Below are 21,071 nucleotides of genomic sequence, written 5' to 3'. Positions count from 1 at the left end.
CCCCGGCCCCCTTTCCTCTCTGAGCAATCTGAATTTGCAGGGTACCAAACAAACGCTCCGAGGGTCAAACCCCAGCCCTCGCCTCAGCCCCCTCTACATTCCGTGCCCTTATTCTCCGATTCCACCTCCCCACTGGATGCCTCTGCAAGGCACCGTGCGGCGCAGTATGGACGAATTTATATTAGCCTCAGAGAAGTGAATATACCAGCCAAGGTTGAGCACCATACCAATAAAATTAGCTAGGGTAATGTAAGTAACCCAGATCTCATTCAGCGCTAGCTTGTGGCGGCGTTGTGCTCGCAGAAACGTCCCAGAAGTCCAATATTAATTCAGCTGTTTGTAAGTCACTGCTCTTCAGTTCAAATCCGCAAATCTTTCTCATTTTACTTAGATGGAAAAACTCACGTATTTACATTGGTTTCCTCTCTATGTAGTTATCCAAATATGTTTTTTTCCCTCTAAGTAAAACATCACGTCCGCAAATTTACTCCTTTATTCTATTACACTGAAAGATAAAGTTGCAATTTCACAGAGAGTCCTCAAAGCTTTTATTCACTTGAAATTAAATGACTAGCTCACATTTCTGCAGTTACTGAGAAATAGAAGAAGAGGAAATTACAAATGAAGTAATTTTCTATGGAAAAGAAATAGCTCGGGGCCAAATTCAACCGTCCTCAGTGAACTTTCAGTGAAAGTTGTGCTTGCATAAGGACCACAGAATTTGGCCCCTGGTAATAAGTAGGTTTCATAAAATGTACATGTCATATTTGTGGTGAAAGAAGTAGTTTCCATGGTCAGGCTGAGTTCCCAGATTTCTTAGTTTTGCTTCGATAGCAAATCTTCCCCAAGTTAGTTATTCTTATTATGCTAGAGCATCATCCCTTTTTTCTTCGAACTGCACTTAATATTTTGCATAAATAAGTGTAGTAAATTTTGGGTAAATTCTGCAATATTAGCCAAACACTCAAGATGCCCCCAAACTGTTTTTAATAAACCCAACATGTTACAACCTATATAAAATTGCTGTACACAGCCACACAAGCCTCTGAGTACTCCTACAAACAGCCCTGAGGGCTAGAGCCACAAAGAAACACACTTCTCCCTTAGTGAACCTGCACCATTAAAATTTCTACCAATTTTTCATAATAGTCTGAACTATTTTTCAGCAGAAGCAGCAACTACTTCTTTGTCAGACACCTTTCTTTAGAGCATTTCTCTAGTGCTATACTACTAGTAGTTTTTTTTTCAAATCCCAAAATACCATGTCTCACAGAGGCTTAGGATATCCATGTCGAAAAAAAGTTTTCTAGAAAGGCGGAGGAATGAAAGAACCATCAAATGATTAATAACCGGAGAACATAAAGTTAACCATGCAAACTAAATGGGAGAGATCGGACTGACTGTTCAGTGAATACCAAATCTTTAAAATTTAAAAGACGACAACATTTTAATATACTATCATTATTGTTATTATTTTGAATTTCCCATCTCTGTGTGCTGTGGTCTGTTTCTATGAACCGAACGGTTTATTTTGTCGGTGACAGCTGTACATATACATTAAGCAGACAGTCCCACAAACGTCCACACGTCATTGTTGAAATAAAGATTAACCTGGGATAGTGTCAAAATAGTAACGCTGAGTTCAGGAAGAAAACTGCTTCCCACGGATGTTCTTCCAAAAATTTAAGCTTTTCGCTTACATCTGCAAGTAAACATGTGTCTGGGGACGAAGAGAAGGAGCAGACCTTGGGAGCCTGCTCCTAGGAGGCCCGCGGCGGAGGACGAGTTACAGGGGGAGGCTACAAGAGGCCACCTGGGGCTTGGCCAGCGCTGGGCCGTGGCTCCCCTCTCCGCGTGGGACGTTTGAGGAGGGGACATGAAGAAACAGCCGTGGGGGACCGTGGGGCGGGCAGGCGGCAGCACGGGGCCAGGACCTCTCTTCTCCCAGCAAGGTGGGATTGGCAAAGACCTACAAGCTGGTCTTCCGCCCCATTGACCAACACTCGTTTGTAGCCGATTGCCACAAAAATATGACGACTTCGGAAATGTGTCAGCTTAGAAGTTATAGCGAGTCCTCTCGACCTTTTGCTCACCCCATCCAGGAGAAGGGGGATGAAAAATATTGGCTACGTGCACCAATGCCAGTAGAAGAAAGGAAACAACATGCAGGAAGGTGACGGTGGGGAGAAATATCATTTTAACCTGACAATTTCTACTTCCCAAATGCAGGATAACCAGCAAAGAGAGGACAACACGGGTGAACTCATCACTCATTCCCCTAATCTGTGCTAATGCTTACGAGCCACAAAGTCATCCGAAAGGGATGCACCTAAAGGCTGCTTTCACTTTCGCCTCGGCCTACTCACGCACCCTTAGAAGAAGGGAGCACCACCTGCCATCTTCAGCCACCCCTGTCCTGGGGACCGGGGAAGGTAAACTGCCTCGGCTCCCTGCGCTCCCCAAACACACGGGGCTGCCTGCTCCGGCGTACGTTCAGCTCTCCGCACCACGGCTGGGCACCGGCAGGAGTGAGGAGTCATCACAGTACTTGGCGGACTGGAGCAGTAAGAGAAAACAGTTGAAGGAAACTTGCAAAACCATTTACATTCTTCAAGAAAACTCAGGAAAAGATGATGCTATTGGAAATCTTCTCGGCGGTGTGGTACTGTACGGCTCACAGCAAGAATTAGAAATAGGAGAATGCGTTCAGCACGTTATCCACATATTGTTTGAAGCTTTAATGGCTTTTGGGTCCTGTCTGTGCCATGGTCAGCACAGCAGATAGTAAAACTATCATTCCTTTCAGAAACCAGGAACTCAAATTTTTTGCCAGCATTAAAATATCAAAATTAAGTGCTAGAAAACTAACAATAAACTTAAGCAAAAAAATCTACGGATACATTTCACTAAAATGAAAAAAAGGGATTAAATTTAAATAAAATGAATCTAAATGACTAATCGAAACTCATACTGCAGGCAGTTTACCATGTTTTGTGTTAAATTAAACACATCATTATCCTGAAAATTGGAAAGCGATTTAACAGAAATGGAATTTTTGCTTCACTGAAATGTGTTGCTTTGCAACAAAGCGGATTTCACTTCTCCAGTCAAACACTCAGTGAATGAGTCCCAGGACTAGAACTTGTATGTGTTATTACAGAGCATTAACTTTTTCACTCAAGTAAACAAGGCCTTTCTCACAATAAAGCGGCCAATCTTTCTAAATGCATTTAAATGCAGAGCGTGCTGAGCCTCCCACAACTGGTGTGTTTTAAAACAAATATGGAGCTAGAGTAAGTTAAAATGCAACTAGCTTGCATTTATGCTTTGGACTTCTAGTGCACACGAAGCTTGATTTGAAACGTGGATGACCTTAAATTAACTTATTTACTGGGAACACAAGAGAAAGCGCATATGTGAAATGAGAAGAAGCAGCAGTTCTTTTTAGAAGATTGCACCACAAATATTTGTCCTGGCTGGATACGTTGATTGTATTTTATTTTCCTCTTACTCGATTTTTCACAACAGGCTTCCATACTGCCTTAAAAAACTGGTGAACCTAGTATATTTTGAGACAAAAGCTGAAATAAGGAATTAATAAACAAACATAATAAAAAGCTTAGAAGCTAGCCCTACTGTCGTTCAGTTCAGCGGGTGACTGGTGAATGAGACCATGCAGGAATCCAGATTTTCCAGATTTCTGAGTGTGTCAAATCTGAGTTTTTCTCATAGTTAGGTACAAAGTAGTAGTTGTTCCCAAAGCTGATTTAACAGAACTTGTACGTGAAAAAACAAGGGAACTGTTGGGATAGATCTGCCCTTGCGCAAGGACTATCTGACACGAAAAAAAAGATTTTTCTGTACCGCATCAGATATTAGAAACCTCAATATCCTCCATCATCTACCAGCCTACAGAAACTGGAAGCAAATAGACCTAAATCTGGGAACACAAGCCATCAAAAGTGAAAAAAAAAAAAAAAAAAAAAAATCACTAGACAGAGTCCAACCTTGTTCAAGCAATGGCACGTCCAGCCACACTTAGGCTGATGCACGTGCACAAACGCACATACTCACACGTGTTTTGACAGTGCAAAATAAACCCTTGTCCCCAATAGTGGTGCAAGATGGGATCTCTCACTTGGTTTTATCCACAAGATTTTTAAAATTAGATAGTTTCCAACCAAAATTCCTGACTGCCTGCATCCTATGAATTCACTAATCTTTGCAGTTTCACAACAAGGGCAACATTACATCGCAATACATTTAATATGCTGTTGAAAGGATGGGACTTGCACACACACAGAGACAGTTTTAAGTCCTCTGGCCTATATACACAATTCCCTATCCCTGTTCCCTTCCTCTGATCTGCTCCTCAGGACAAGTTACCCACAGCTGTTTACCCAGAGAGGAAAAAAAAGCTGTGGCACTATTACAGAGCTGGACCTACTGGAACACAGATACAGACCGAGAACAAACCACATGCCTTAAAGCAAAAGTACAGTATGTATTCAGCACAACTTCAAGCGGTTCCATGTAACAATCTCTTTCTACACATACACGTGCACATTATCATAAACTTACCACTTACACATCTGAAAAATGGTAGATAATCTATTCCTCCAGCTTAGCATTTTTCCCCATTGCTGCTTTTGTTTAGCAAACTTCAAAACGTACAAAGGAAAGGCTGGCAGGGTCCCGCTCCGCCGCCCACAGCCTAAGCTGGACTCAGGGCTGCCGACATGAGCAGACGCCAGTCAGCGACTTGTGGCTGTCAGGTCTCTTTCTCCTTCCACGGAAGGCGTGAGCATTAATCCCATGTGCCACAAACCCCTTGACGTACCCTCGCAATCCATTAACATCGAAGGTACAGGTCACTGGAGACGGTGCTCAGAAAAGACACAGGCAGGTTTCTTAGCCAGAGCTGCGCTTAACCTCAGAGCAAGAAGTTGCCTTCTTCCAAATACGTTTCAGAAAATGAATCTTCAAGGAAAATTTTTCACAGCTGAATATGATGCTCATAACAAAACCTGGCAAGTGACTGGCCGTGAGGGTGCATCTCCCTGTGCAGGCGGTTCTGGGAGGGTAGGCGTGACCACGTGTACCGCCAAGGACTCTGGGGACCGAAGCAAGATTTAAAGAAAGCGGAACTGCAACTTAAAAGAAAGGCAGAGGCATTTAAAAAAATATTTTCTTAAAACCACCAAATTACTTCTCCTTGTTGTAAGTTATTGCTGTAAACAGAAAAAATAGAGAAGCTGGCTCCTGCAGGGACTGCTGACTAAGGCCATTTTTGACTGCTTGTGACTCCTGAATATCCCACAGCAAAATTCCTGTAATGCACGATTTTGAATTATGCTTTAAAAACACCCTGTATAAATAGTGAAGATTAACCAGCAGGATAAAGTGTTCAGGCCATATGTGCATGTTTTACTTGTTTTATCCTTGCAATTAAAGCTTCCTGAAATTGTAGCTTTTTATTTGAAGAATGAGCTAGCAGACTTTCAATTTATAAGGTGTAACGTTTAATTTAAAAAACGGTTTAAGATCATCAAGTCTGGAAAAATCTTAGTATTTCTCAAAGGCTGAGAAATTGCATAGCATAATGACTACTCTAGTTATCTTATTCTTCTGCAAAACAGATGACATTCAGAGAACTCATTAGTGCATTTGAAGTAGAATTTCATATAAAAGTGATATAAGCAGAAGCATAATAATCTTACATTAATTTTCATTTAAGATTTCCAAACTAATCATAGCAAGATGGATGAATGAAGAGATAAGAGAGGCAGTGTAACAGCCTGAAAATTTACAAATTCTGACAATTCTTTCTTCCCTGAAATTTTCAATTGTCTACTAAATCTAACATTTAAACATTATATTCTAGCTTGTTTTCCAGTTTAAATACATCTACCTGAGACTTTTTTCCAAAGAGATATACCTGCTTTTCTCCCCTCAAACTAGTACCAAGAAGTTAAGAAATAACAGTAAACCAAAAAAAAAAAAACAAAGAAAGAAAAAAAAAAAAGCCAGGACAACCGTGAAGACAGCTTAAAGATCTGACAGTCACGTTTTCTTTCATTTGGATCAGTACTGCACAACGTTTTTTTGTACCATGGCAAAACTGAAAATTGAGCTGCCCTGGCAGATACACAACGTTTTTTTGTACCATGGCAAAACTCAATAACTCAATGAAAATTGAGCTGCCCTGGCAGATGTATGTTCAATTCTTACTTTTTCATCACTCCCCCTATATAGGTTCACAATAAACTGTTTACTGGTAACAGTGCCTAACTGACTGTCCAATACACATTCAATAAAGCTGTACTGCAACAGTGATAGGGCTGACAGAAGTAGATCTTAAGACCATACCTGTGAGATGAGACTGAGGATCAGGACGATAACTGGCTCGTTTAATGAACTTCAGACTGATTTAAGCAGGCCCCTAAAGTGACTGCATCCCATTCACGTTTGCTACATACGGGTAAGTGCCCACGAATCTTTTGTGAACATGGGGGTGACATTCAAGAAATTAACACAAGCTATAATCACACAACTTGAGAAAACAATGGTATTTCAACCAAAGCAAGAAAGGACTCTATCCCAGCTGTGTGATGGAAATTTCCATCCCAACGTGGATGGAAATAAAGGAGAAAAAACATCCCTACCAAGCAGATAAGCTACTTGAAAAAGAGTGGTAAGAACTTCCTTGAAGTATGTCTTCCATACAGTACCGTACATAGTACAGTTGATCTCAGCTTACCATAGATCAATACTTTTATCATTTATGACTGAAAATATTTCAAACTTTAATCAGATAAATCTGTAATCCTGCATTAAAGATGATGCTAATTGCTTTTTATTAGATGAACCGTTTAGGAAGGAGCAGAAATCAGCTTTGACTGATTTTGTGATTTCATTTGACTGCGTTCGTGGCACACGCATCCCTGGCAAAGCTGGTATTTGTAGCCCTTTATTGCTATTTTTTTCCTTTGTTATTTTTACAAGGTCCTTGTAAGAAACTCTGGATGATGAGAAACAACACTGAATTACTGGATATTCCTGTTTACCTCATTAGTGATGAGGTGACTTGATAGAATAAGAAAGACCATCACCTACATTCAGTCTTTTTAGGTGGCATATAACTATGTTCCTTGAAAGAGACAACAACAATTCTCACCAACATTTATGACTAACCAAAAATTCTTAATAAATAATGATTGTTTCTACCAATAGTCTGGATTTCTTTTACTTACGAGGGATGCAAAGAGGCAAAAGATTTAGTTACCTAATAAAACTCGATATTTTCAACTATAATTCCAAGAATGTCTGTAGAGAGATTAAAACTTTTGCCTATGTTACTACACCTTATCTTATGCTTTCCGAGACTCTAGACAAGAGGTACATTAACCTCATGAGGATCCTCCTTGTCTATTAAAAAAAAAAAAAAAAACAAAACATCAACAAAACAATTATGGGATTTGCATCCATACTGAGGTAGAACCTATGGAGTTCTCCTCAACATCACTTGGACCTGAATAACATGACTGTATTTTTGTGCAGATAGACTGCAGGTTTTTATATTGCAAAGCACAAAGATGCACACACCGTGCTGGATGCCCCCCTCCATGTCAGTTCTGCCATAGCTGGCTTTCTTCCAACATCCCAATTTCTGAACCTTCTTGCCTCTGTCTCTGTCAATGCAAAATCTCTGAAGACCTGTTTCTAAAAAATAATACTTCTGAAGGCTATAGTTTAGTAATTGGTCGATTTTATATATACGTTAATAACAGCAAATTAGAAGATCTTATATTATTTAAAATAATTTCCCTTCTTTTTCTTTTGTTGAATGCAGTGAAATGGAGAACAGCTCACTCAACAAACCTCAGCTAGAAGCAGTTAATCCCATTCTAAATAAGCCCGTCAATTACTCACTGGATTCTCCACGATCCCAACAGAGAGCAGAAAGGGAATTACACACATGAGAAATGTTTGAATGGAGAGGCGTGCACTTAAATCGAGGCTTTTCTAAAACTCCACGAGTACATCTGAACTATAGAGAATAAACATCTTTAATATGTATTTCTAACTCTTACTGCCTTGTCCAAATAAAATCCACCATCAGTTTGAGTTGGTTTCAAAGCTGAAGTTCTGCCCATGATTTTAACCTGAGTGAAAAACCAACTTTCATTGTTTTCACAGATATTTCAGCCTGCGCTGGCCAGCCTGAGCCCTTTGCCAACCTGAATATACGTCTCTGCCGCACCCTACCCCAGAGAACATATATGCTTGGATTTAGCCCAGCGGTTCTTGCTGAACTATGTTGAAAATCGTGATCTAATAATGAAGGTTTAACTCCAAACAGAAGACTAAATCCCTCAAATGATATTCTGGGGCTGGATTGCACATCTCGTGGGGCGGTCCTCTGAAGGGATGGGCTAAAGCCCTCATCTCCTTTGGGGAGTAAACGTGTCACATCATATAGACATGGATACGCTCTCTTCCTTGACAATTACTCTCTAGGGGACATCGGACTGACTTTGCAATAAACCCGCCTCCTAAATAGCTCTTTGAGCTTTTGTCTTCTAGAGAAAAACTAAAAAGTGCTAACAGTTTCTAGGCGCCGTGAAAGGGTAAGATCCTGCTATTAGCTTCCCACAACTACAAAATGCCGCTCTCAATTCTCTTCTCTCCTGATTTTAGATGATAGTAAGAGAAAATGAACACTATGAACTCACTGATGAGTCTGATACCATTTCAGTTCTCCCACTGTGTGGTTTCGAAACAAATTTAAAAATCATGCAAAACTACTAAGCCGGTAGTTTTAGTACCAGTATTAAAAGAGCAAAAATAATAAAACTAGTAAAATAATAAACCAGTAAAACTAGACTCGAGTAGACAGCATTGACACGAGGAAGAGCTTCCATAAGGGCAAGGAAATAAATGGAGCTGGGACAGAAACCAATATTCATTTTGAAACAGCTGTGGCATAAAACAAGACCATAAAAGAGAGCAATCGTTATACAAACTGCTAAGCACCAAGGTAAGCATACGTCAGCTTCATTTAGCTTACCGAAGCCTGAAGCGATGTTTATTTTTAGACATAGCACAGAAAGCACGGAAAACAGGACATTTCTAACTGAAATTTGTGAATTGCTTGTTCGTTTTGACAGCACCAAGGTTTAAAAATAGATGAATTTGTTTTAAAAATACAACTCATTCTTTTAAGGCAAAATCTTTTCACACTGTAGACTGCCCGCTAAGTAGAAATACAGTGTATGCTAAGAAAACAGGATGAGTATAAATGTCTTCAAGCCCAGTCACATAAATCTCACACAATGTTAACCCTCGAGACTCCTTCTTACCATTACTAGAAAATACAGTCGTCCTTTACTTGTCACCCCAAACTGGGAAATATTTTAAAACATGTTAAAAAACAATACAACTACATTGTCAGATTTCATTTGATTTTAGGATTGAAAGGAACCAAAAGCCTATCTCAAAAGAGAGTTCCCGAGGGGGATATAACCTCTCTGCTTGGTTGCCCTCCTGCATTCTTGAAGGAAAGAATGCATAAGTCGGGGACCAACATTTTCTAAAGAAAAAACCATATGGTTGTTTCTCGTACAGGCCAGGGATGTATACAAAGAACAGCTAACTAAATATAATAATCAGTCCACTGATTAATTTCTTTTAGAACTATTTATCTAAATCAGCAAATAGATTATTTAAAAAAAAAACCAAAAACAAAAACCCTACAGGAACACAGCTTCTAATTAGAAACATCACATTTTGATTTTGGTTTTATTTTGGCAACGTGCCATTCTGACCAACCAAAGCAAGAGATGGTGGTTGCAGTTTATTTAAACAGTAGTCCTGGGCAGCTAGCAGGTTTCCAGATGTGCTACTCGACATCCCTGCAACCAATGAATAAAAGGAGGAGGACTGTTGGAATGCTAACATTTTCTCCAGAAAATTGCTCAAAGAGTTAAAGACAGGGATGATAAAAGCAGCTGCACCCGTTCTCGTCACGGTGCCAGAACTGAATGTTTACTCAGCACTGTGTCCCCACCAGACGGGGTGAAAAAAAAATCCAGAAAGTCTCTTTTCCCAACCATTTTGCCACGAAGAAGGGTATAGCTAAGCAAAACAAATGATTTATGTGGTAGAAACAGACCCATAAAGACACATTCAAATAGTTGCATGTAGGTTTCTTGGCGTTTATGTTAGCAGACTTTTTGGGGGAGCATCTGCAATCTAAACACTATCATGTTATTCCACAGTCCATCATTTTGCCTGTCATTATATTTATAACTCACGCACTCTGGTCTTACAGCTTGTGCTGCAAGAGGGGCTTCTAAATTGGAATGGGTAAACTACGGAGTTGAATTATGTTTTATTTCTCGATCAAAGCCACAGGTGGAGAGCTCTGCAAGAAGCTGAATGTTCCTAGTGAGGACGCTTGGCTTGTCTTTGTAAATCCCCACTGCCTACAGCGGCGGTCTAGTATCGGAGACCCAGCAGAAGTTAGAGCGGGGTGGACGTGCGCAAGCGAGGGAAGAGTGATGATAAAACAAAGTTGAAATCAAGAACCTTTGTGCAGAGCGTCTTGTGGAAATTGGGCATGCAGCAGGCCGCGTGGCCACAAATCACTGAGCCAAGCACCAGAAAAGGTTTTATCAGTCTTTTCCCTCCCCCGGCGCGGAGGGAAGACTCTCTGCCGACCCCAGATCCACCCTGAGGACCGGGTGGAGGATTAGCAGGCGAGGCCAAGGAATAGCTGGGCCAGAGCCAAGACGATGCATATATCATGACTGACTTCTCCGGGCCTGAGGGGAGCCCTTGCTTGGGAAAGCATTTTTTCAACAACTGCCCAAATTTCCATCGCTGGTGCACGTGGTCCCACCAGCGGTCCCCATCTGACCTGCCCAGCATGCTTATGAGCAGCTCAACTCTTAATAACTCAACAACTCTTCTCACGGGCCCGGGACTGAGGCCTGGGCTCTGGAAGAGCACGCCTGCACGGCGTGGCAAGGCACAGAGATTTCTGAGCCGGGGCGGGCACCGCATCCCACGCAGCCCCGCCGGCTCAACGCTACGCGGGCTGCTGCCTCGCGATGTCCTCATCCTTCACCTGCTACAAAGAGACTCTGTACGTGCTGCCAACACACGCTATAAAACCCGTAAGGTACTGAGGATGAAATAACAGCCGTTACCAAAGCGGCTGCCCCTTCTGAGGCCACGGATTGTCTTCAGTACATTGGACTGACACCTCTAGACAAAATTAATGAAAAGTTAAAAATCCTTCTTCTTCCATCAATTTCCCCATACACAGGCTAGGGTAACGCCGTAAGAACCACAGTCACAAGTTGATGAAGTGATAATAAACATAAGAAAAATACGAAATCCTTGATTATGTATTAGGGAGATGGGGAAGACAGCCAAAACCAAGTTGAGAATCCACCAGTTCTTATGTCTAAAGGTGCTTCTAAGCATGTGTTTTGTCTGCTTCCTTGAAAGAAAGGGAGGAGTTGGCATAGACTTCTGTAGGAGCACGATATCGTCCTTTAATATTTTAAACCGGCCAGCGTAGCCTATAAAAATTGAGATGCAGATCCTAAGAAAAATGGGAAGTGGGTTGGACAGACAGAATTTTGATGTGCTACCCAGACATTTCCAGAGTTAATTGCATCTGGATGTCTACCATGATTTTTATCTGTTAAAAAAACCACCAACCCTAAATAAGATGCACCATATATGGCAAGACCGTTGCTTGGGCTGCTAAAGACAATCCTAAAGACTGTTTATTACAGCCAATAAAAGCCAAACTCAAAGTGCAAAGTATAATACCTTTCCCTTGATTTATTTTCAAAGATAATACGGACGTGGATAATTTCAGACAAGCCTGCTTTCTTCACATTTTGGCAGGCACTGCTTTCCTGCAGAGGAGCACTACCTGTTTTGCGTGTGTGTTTCTGGTTGAATTGTCTCTACGCAAAATCCTTCTTTCTAAGCGTTATCAAACAAATACAAACTAAGACACTCCAAAGAAATAGTTACATTAGGCAAAGAGCTGGATGTGCCTGTGAGAGTTTCTTTTATAAACCTTTAGCAGCTGCTCAAGAACATAACACTCAAAACGCTTTTCTTACCCATTTCAAGATTGCGTCATTGCCATCTTTCTGCCAGAACTACCTGATTTAATGAAGCAGGCACCGACTACCAAAGGTCAGTGTGTTACCACCTGGATATCCACCACATACCCATACTGTCAGCTTTTGTACTGTTTTCTATATTTTAAAGTAATAACATTCTTCTTCTGATAAGCTGCAACTCTTTTAGAAAGGCTTCCTCCCACGTAATATTTTTCTAACTGCCAAATGTCTACAGAGGTGTATGAGCATTCTATGTATGATAATGTAATTTACAGTAATATAAAATCTGAAATGCAGCTTGACAGAAATCCCAGAGTCTGTAACTCGGTCCTTTTGTGGCACATTATGTGACAAACATGGCTTTTTAAGAGGTCTCCAACGAATTATATGCCAGAGTGTTTTTTACCATCTAGACTGCTTGAACTCAGTATGACTAATTCAGACAGAGATCCCCTAGAATTTCTTAAAGTACTTTAAATGTGTTACATACTTAAGTATCTATTATGACTTCGGTCCACATACTGCTTCCACGAAATCAAGTAAAGTTTTGACATTGACTTCTACAGAAGCTGGACATTTTCCTGTGATGTTTTAGTTTAGATAAATCATGACTAACACAGTTTTGAATGTATTCTTTGATGGCATGAATTTAGAGCATGTCTCCAGGCTAATCAGAAGATATTATCTAACGCTATTCACAAGGCTGGTTGAAAACCATACCAAATCACACTGACTGCGGATTAGTCAGATTGTAAACTTAAACACAGTAGAACAGTTAAATTTAGCTTAAAGCTACTACTGAGCATCTGCTCCTGAACACTTTTGCTAGTACCTTTTAACACTGATAGACGGGAATAATAACTTGAGAATTACCTTTATGAGAACATAGCACATTTAAAAAAAAAAAAAAGTCAAACAAACCAGGTTCAAACAGTGCTTAATCAGCATAATATCTATATGTTCAAACACAGGAACTAATGAAACATGCTGCTGCTCTTGTCAGCCACTTACGGCAAAGGCCCCATGCACACTTCATGTATTAAAGTCTCCCCTGGATTATCTGAAACCCGGACATCTCCCAACACAAATAAATATTTTCATTTGGAATGGTTGGGTAAATCTCTTGGATTTCATATTTTTTAGGAATCAAGAGTCTAGGAGAAGAGCGTGCTCTTGTCAAACTTTTGGCTTACACACGGTGCCAGGCCTGGGGTACAACTGACTCCTTGCCCCTCTCCTTTTTCCAAGAAGGACAATAATTGTTGGCTGTGTGACACCCCTTATCAGTTCAGACTTCGGCTGTTTTGTATGTAGAGCTAATAAGTTCTGTACAGCCCTAACTGACTCCTGCCAACTTGGACCGGGAGAGTAAACAGACGTCAAGGATCTGCTTTCCCTTACGCACGCAGCCGCAGCTTCTGAAGGAACATCAGGACGTTCAAGCCCAAGCGAGTCCAAGTCACAAGTGAGCAGTTTGCGGCTATAGGGAAATGGAAAGCCGGTGTAAAAACAGACAAAGCATACAGTATCTCTAGCCAAAGTACAAGACAAATGATACGTCAAGTCCTAAAACTGTGTTTCGCAGCTTCAGCTGTGCTCAGACTGTGAAATACCTGAGCGCTGCTGCAATAGGAAAATATAAGCCATAGATATTGTCGCTGACACAAGATACCACACACAATATGGCAGCAAACAAAATTCTATCCACTTGTCAACAAGTTGGGTTTGCTTCTATTTTTATTCTTAGAAAGTAAGAACAATTCTGCAGTCAATTAAATCCATCAGACCGTGGGGGACCAGAGATCAGTCCAGAATATGATGCAGGGTGTCTTCGTTACTAATATTCATACCAAAATCTGAAACCAAAATCTTGTGCTTGGACACTTCAAGTGAAAGTGTAATTAATCTTCATAACAAGAATTCACATCCTGTTTTATACGGAGGGAACTCCGAATACATTTGGGATTCTGGAGCAAACGTACGACTAGATGCTGAGCAAAGCAGAAAAATAAAATGTTGAAATGTAAATTGCCATTACTTTTCAGGGGTAAGATTTTGGTAAGATTAACTGAGTAGTCCATAGCTGTTTTCTGGCCATTGATTTGACCTGTCTGCACATTTCTGACGACAACGTTATATTGGGTTTTATTGCCATTTATATTGTTTTTTTACTGCCATGCATGAGGCTCTTATGACCTAGGTAGGACCATTTACTACTGCAGGGCAAAAATCAACCTACCTAAATCTGTAGCGAGTCCTACTAATATCAGATGACTAGACATAAAGATAAAATCCTGACTTCCATAAACCGAACTCCCTTCGACATCAGGTAAGCCCAGTTCTCCCCACAGAGATCTAAACTGAAGCTTGGGTACCAATCTCCATCCACTAAAGTTTCAGACCATCACGAAACTATTTCTTTCCTATCCAGAATGCAATGTTTTCAAGCGACAACGAGCTTTCACGAGAAGAGACTGCCCATTTGCTTTACCTGCATCAGCAGCCGTGATCAGCAGCACGTACTGCTCCTTTGCCTCCCGGTCCAGGCTCTGCACCAAGCGCAGCTCTCCGCTGGCTGAGAGAGTAAAGGCTCCTTCTTCATTTCCAGCCACCAGAACATAAGTAAGCTTGCTGTTTACGCCTTGATCGTCGTCCCTTGCTACAACCTACAAAAGCAATGCAAACGCGTGGGAAGAAATATCAAGAACTGATGAGTGCAGGGTCTGTACAACTTTATTGGGGTAGAGGAAATATTCTCTATGACAATAATCCAAATTAACGGATTGAATTAATCCAAATGCTGTAAGGGCTAGTATAAATCAGCTGTAATTGTAAAAATGACTTAACACAGTGGTGAAGGACTTAAAAGCGTAGTTTGAAAATATTAAGTAGTTGATTACTTATTTTTCTCAAGCGAAAATACAGTGAAGACTGCATTGGGGCTCAGAAAACCACAGATGATCTGGTATAGGCTGAGCTCTGTGTCAAAGCAAGCATTGCATGTCCTGCCAGCTGAATCCATTTAGTGCTCTTCCAATGTTTGGCACATCCCATGTAGGCAATGATCAGATTGAGAGATTTGTTGCATGAAAGTTGAGATTGAGATGAGAGAGAGAGCAAACTCTTAAAGTCCCAGCGTAGGCAGGAAGACAGATAGGGAAAACACAGACAAAACTCCAAAGCATAATATAAACTTTTGGTAAAAAACAAGCAAAAACCCTCCCACCCAAACAAACAAAAAGGAAAACAAGCCAACAACCACCGCATGTTAGATTACAGCAGGAGACAACTTTTCAATTGTCTTGCACCTTTTTAATTTTGGAGGAAAGACACTATACACTAACACCATATACTGAGGCATGCTAATAATTGTAGGAGATACATATTTATTTGCTGAATGTACTCACCTGAAGAATAACTTTCGGGAGCGTCTCTAAATTCTCAGGGACATTCACAGAGTAGGGAGAAAGTTCAAATGTGGGAATATAATCATTGACATCCTTCAGAATAATACTGACTGTCGTGGTATCGGTCCTAGGGCTGCTCCCGCGGTCGGCCGACTGAACAGTCAATGTATAGGAGGGCTTTTTCTCTCTGTCCAAAGGCTTGGCAACTGTTATCACCCCCGTCACAGAATCGATCCGAAACTCATTATTGGCATCTCCGCTCACGATGGCGTAGCGGACCTGCCCGTTTGTGCCTTCATCTCCATCCGTAGCAAACACCTGGATTAAATCCGTCCCAGTCAAAGTATTTTCCCTCACCTCTACTTTATAAAGCTTTTGGGCAAAAAGCGGGTTATTGTCATTAATGTCCAGGACTATAACCACCACATCTGTAGATGAAGAAAGGGATGGCTGGCCCTTGTCTGTGGCTACCACAGTCAAGGTGTAGTTGGACACGGCTTCTCTGTCGAGCTCCCCGGTAAGCCTCACTTCACCGTCAATAGTGCCGATGCTGAATTTGTTCCCCAGAGGCCGGAGCAGACTGTATTCGATGTAGCTGTTCGGACCGCTGTCGGGATCGGTCGCCTGCGCCTTGAACACAATCGTATCTATCGGCGTGTTTTCCGGGACGTAGGTCAGCTTCGGGGAGATAAAGCTTGGAGGGCTGTCGTTCACGTCCAGCAGAATAATTGAAACTTGGGCCGTGCTCGTGTACCTGGAGGCCGGGAGAGGGGCCATGTCGTGGACTTGCACGACGAGGCTGTAGAAAGACTGGCTTTCCCGGTCCAAAGGTTGCCTGATGTTCAGCACCCCGCTGCTGTCGACGCCGAACTGCCCCGCGCTGTCCCCGGACGCGATGCTGAAGGACAGCTGCGAGTTGGAGCCTGGTGGGACGGGGAGAAGAAAGGTAGAGAATGCGACTTCATCCCACCGACCTAGATATAAATGTTTCTGGCCTCATTTCCTACGGAAACGAGGACTGTACAATCGTGCTGCCTGTTCAGCCTCCTCATCACCATTTTTGAATCCACCAGCTAATTTCAGCCAAGTTTCACAGTGGAGCAGAAGCCTTTGAAATAATTATTTTCTGACAAGAGTTGAAGAGAGAGAGGGAAGGATGTTAATGGGAGCGGCCGCAGAGGGAACGGCCGGCAGAGCTCGCCTCTGGGTTTCACTCAGCAGGAGCTGCACGGTGGCAACGTGTAATTTTTCCCCATCTACAACTGTCAGGGATAAAGGTTTTGAAGGACTTTCCTTCAGAAACCAAGACTCACTGGTTCTGCTGCTCACTGAACAGCTGTTTTCCTCCGTTCTCCTCAGTTCAACTAAGCAACATTATTATTAATGTAATTATTTCATGAATTCTTCCACCCAATTAAAAAAAGCCACAACCAGAAACTCCCAAGCCGAGCTGTAGCAAGCCAAGAGTGAATACTGGGGAGAGGTATGCTTCCCATATACGGCATGGTATTCCAAAATATCAGATGAACAGCCCTCATCTTATGATCGAAATGTAACTAGCAATTACGGTCAAGGGAGAGATTTATAATTCTGGTAAGGGAAATGCATTCTGAATCTTGACAAGGCTGTGAAATGACTTTAAATATGCCATACAGGAAACAAATATATTGTTATTGCTTCAACTCCAGAGTTCACTCTAAACAACTGATTTTTGGGAACACCTAATTGAAATGAGTCTTCTCTCATATATATATACACACACATATATATAAAAAACTCCTATTTTAAGTCATTTTGAAAATTTTATTTTCTTGTTTTGGGTCATAAAGACTGTGATATAGGATTAGTAGATTAACAGACCGTTCGCTACTAATTTACTCCTCAAACTCGCTTTTTCATGCAAAGAAACCAATCTGTCTGCTTAAGTAGCTGATTACTTTGCTGTGCCTTTTGTCATTTTTACTCAGAAGCTCTTTTTCCTCTGACTGAATTGCTTTGGTAATAAAATTATTCCTGCATTAGATTTATTAATCTCTGCTGTTGATTATGCTCAGACTTGGGAACTCTAGTCTTACTTGTCTTTCCCCCAGCGGCTACTCTAATTGGCATCTTTCCCTCTCTCTTCTTCTCTTGTAGGAACTTAATTACAAAATAAATAGAACCGAACATGAAAGACAAAATATTTTAATGCAATTAAAGAAATTAATACATTTATATGCCAGATATTAGTGTTTCTACATTACTTTGATCAAGTGAAGAACTGTGAAACTTTAATGTTAGTCTATTTTTTGTTCAGCTGTATTTTCAAATGACTAATTATATGGATGGAAGTCTTCTGATTTCAGTGAAGTACTTTCTGGCAATTCAAGATTTTTGTCAATTGACTTTGGAGATGGGTAGGAATTAGATCTTACAGAAGAAAATTACTTTAAAAATACTCTTTTTTCCCCCAAGTTTTTTCCATGGTGGTGTTTGTTCCTATAAAATGTACTGCTTGCTCTTCTTTATCTCACCTCCGTGTACCTTTTCATTCCTTGTCCTGTATTCTCATAGGTTTCGATGCTGCTCATGCTTACATAGATTAAACTGTGAAGCAGAGGAGAGTTGCCTAAATATCAGTGGAGCCAGGACTGCCACTTAATGAACTATTCTTTTTTATACACAGCATGCCGAGCTGGCATTGTGCACCTCATCCATCCCCTCTCCCCAGGCTTGGAGCTGGGCTTTTCTTAGGGAGAACGTAGGGGCATCCTCTTTGCTGAGCTTTGGGTTTATTTAATCTGAGGGTTAATCTGATAAAACTCTGACTGAGAGCTCAGACATGGAACCATGATGATGCTTTTTTAAGGATCTTGTTTCTATTTTTATCTAGAGACGAAAAAAAAAATCCTACTTCCCCCCACATTCTGTAAATACCTGTAGAGTCTAACTGGGAAATCCCACCAGTTTTTGCCTGGAGGAATATCTTGCTATTCTTTTTAACAAACAGACAAGCGAGTGCTTTGCCCTGAGATTCTTCCTGTTAGTTCAATGTGGAAAAAATTAAAATCTGAATCTCAAAATGAATGTGTCTAGGGAAACCGAGTTCCTTATGGCTCTGTAAGTAACCAAGAGCTGTAGCTGATATTTATTATGCATCTGTATATGACACTGTCCAAGCTGAGATAAACAGCTACTGTTTCCCAAGGGGTGTTTCGAACAAGAAAATGAAAATGGGAGCAGTTTCACTATCACCATGGTTTTGTCTTTTATCAGTGTTTATCCTAAAACAACAGGCATACCTCATTATAAAACAACAGCTTTTCAGAGCTCCTTCAAACTGTGGGATCATATAACAAAAATAATCAATGAAATTATATTTGTGTGCATTGAGTGCATTATCTGTGAACCACATGCAGAGGAATATAGTACTAGCTATTTCTGTACTCTAGATAAATATAAGATGACACGGGATAACAAGTTTGGGCTTGAAACAGAAACAGCAATAGATCGTATCATTTGCTGAAGTTACAGTCCTATGGGGGAACTCAACCTAGCATGCTCTTGGAATGAAATTTCTGCCCTAATAATTTTGAATCTAGCCTGTTAGAAAAGCAAGTGTGCCAGAAAATATAAAAGGCAAGATACCGTACTTTTCATTGCATGCTCTTCAAATACTCATTTGCTTCCTTGATAATTGAGTGCATGATGAATGTAAAATCATACGTCAGTGCTATGATATAGTTCACTGCGCACAGATGGAAATTAATATATGAGGTGCAAGAGAAGAGGAAAACAGACCCATAATGGTTAAGCGAAATTAAGTTCCAAAAAGATTTGAAACCAAGGAAAATAAGAAATAAAAGAGGAGATAGATTAGACACAAACCCATTTATCTACAGGTCTGAAGGAACAACCCCTTCCCTGGATAAGCATGATGCAAGCACAAGTTCCTCCTCCAACTTATAGTTAGTTTACATAAAATAAAAGCCTTAACAAGAGTGGTGAAAGAGAGGTCCATGCAAGAATAGCCAATATCACCAAGTTATAATTTCTGAGTTGTTGGCTTATCTTAGGGCATCTCTTCTCGCTCGCTTTCCTGGTTTGATCTCAAAACCAGTTGCACAATTTTTACGATGGAAAGATCTACCCATCAGCACAAAATTTATGTTCCCACAAAAATGTTTGAGTTCAACAACTCAGCATTTCCTGAGGAAAAACTGCTTTACTGAATAATCTTGATCAGCTCAGTCGTTTTACGTGCATAAACTGGGATTCCTTGAAGCATGTAGGTGCTTTGCACTTGAAGCACACATTTCAGTGTAAGACATTTCTACGGGCTTTGCTGAGCCAGAAGGAGAGGAGACAAGGTTGTTTAACATGTCATAAAAATAACCTTCACCTGTAAAGTCACTATGAGTGTTATGAATAATTTTGTATTAAGTCGCACTGACTAATGTCTGTGGACACTTAAGAAAATGCAGTTCGCTATGGAATGATTTTTATGTATTTTATGGCCATATTCTATAATTATTCTTGCTTGGATATAAACTGCATGGCAAAATGGTTAAGCAAGCTATAAAGATTGTATCTTTTACACTCCAACACATTAACACCTTCTACATGCCATAAATAATCCCAAGATTAAAGCTTATTTTAATGAGAAATTTTCCCATGATCTCTTTTAACCAGACTTTTAACCTCCACTATCAACACCCTGTAGATCACAATTCTCTTCATGATACACTTAAAAGTTACAGTACATTTAAGATGATTGCAGATGATGTCTCGTATTGCCAGAACCTTATTTAGAATATATTATAAACTTTAAGAAAAAAACAATCTGAAAGAACACTTAGGTCTAACTTAAATGTGCAACCTAAGCCCCAGGGGAGAAATCACGGTGTTCAGCTGCTGTAACATGCTCTAGGTAAAATACAACTCTGCAACTCATTTCTGCAACAGCAGTTAAAAGCAGTATTTGACTCTATTTTTAATTTATCACAAATACAAGTAGGGAAGAAACCACCCGCTTAAACCTAATGTGAAATATGAGAAAAAGAACTTCTATTTACACAGCATGCAGTGAATTTAAGCATATGATGGCATCCTAAGGATAGCCCTAATTTGCCCTTTCTACTAGGTCTTCTAATACGTTGCTAAGGTGAAATACGTATTTATCATCAGAGATACAGAATATGAGGAAACGCCTACCATCATCTGCATCAGTGACGCTGAAGTTGAGAATAGCGGATCCTGGAGACAGGTTCTCCATTAAAGACGTGCTGTATGAGGTCGTGCTGAACACTGGCGGGTTATCGTTGATGTCCAATATATTGAAGTACACCCTGATGGTAGTAAATTGGCCTCCTCCATCTTCCGCACGGACAGTAAGAATGTAATACTGCTGCGTTTCGTAGTCCAGCGCGCGAGTCAGGTTGAAGACTCCGGTAACGGGGTTCAGGAAGAAGATACCCTCTTCATCGTCTTCACTGACGGTGTACGTGATTTCCCCGTTGATGCCGGAGTCGTC

The 21,071-nt window shown here is 40.8% G+C and overlaps 1 protein-coding gene across 1 annotated transcript in view; it reads right to left on the bottom strand.

The window, feature by feature from the left end:
- The window catches only part of FAT4 (FAT atypical cadherin 4), a gene marked incomplete at its 3' end in the record, with an annotated part of 77,971 nt that overhangs the window by 40,599 nt on the left and 16,301 nt on the right, over window positions 1–21,071 (bottom strand). Inside the window, exons 5-7 of the mRNA XM_009574643.1 lie at window positions 20,753–21,071; window positions 15,560–16,482; window positions 14,644–14,818 (exon numbers count right to left, since the gene is read on the bottom strand). Coding sequence (XP_009572938.1) covers window positions 14,644–14,818; window positions 15,560–16,482; window positions 20,753–21,071 — 1,417 coding nt within the window. The remainder of the gene's footprint in view (window positions 1–14,643; window positions 14,819–15,559; window positions 16,483–20,752) is intronic.

Source organism: Fulmarus glacialis, unplaced genomic scaffold (genome assembly GCF_000690835.1).
Source record: "Fulmarus glacialis isolate BGI_N327 unplaced genomic scaffold, ASM69083v1 scaffold5713, whole genome shotgun sequence".
NCBI lineage: Eukaryota > Metazoa > Chordata > Aves > Procellariiformes > Procellariidae > Fulmarus > Fulmarus glacialis.
The sequence above is the reverse complement of the archived record's forward strand: the minus strand, read 5'-3'. Positions and strand labels throughout refer to the sequence as shown.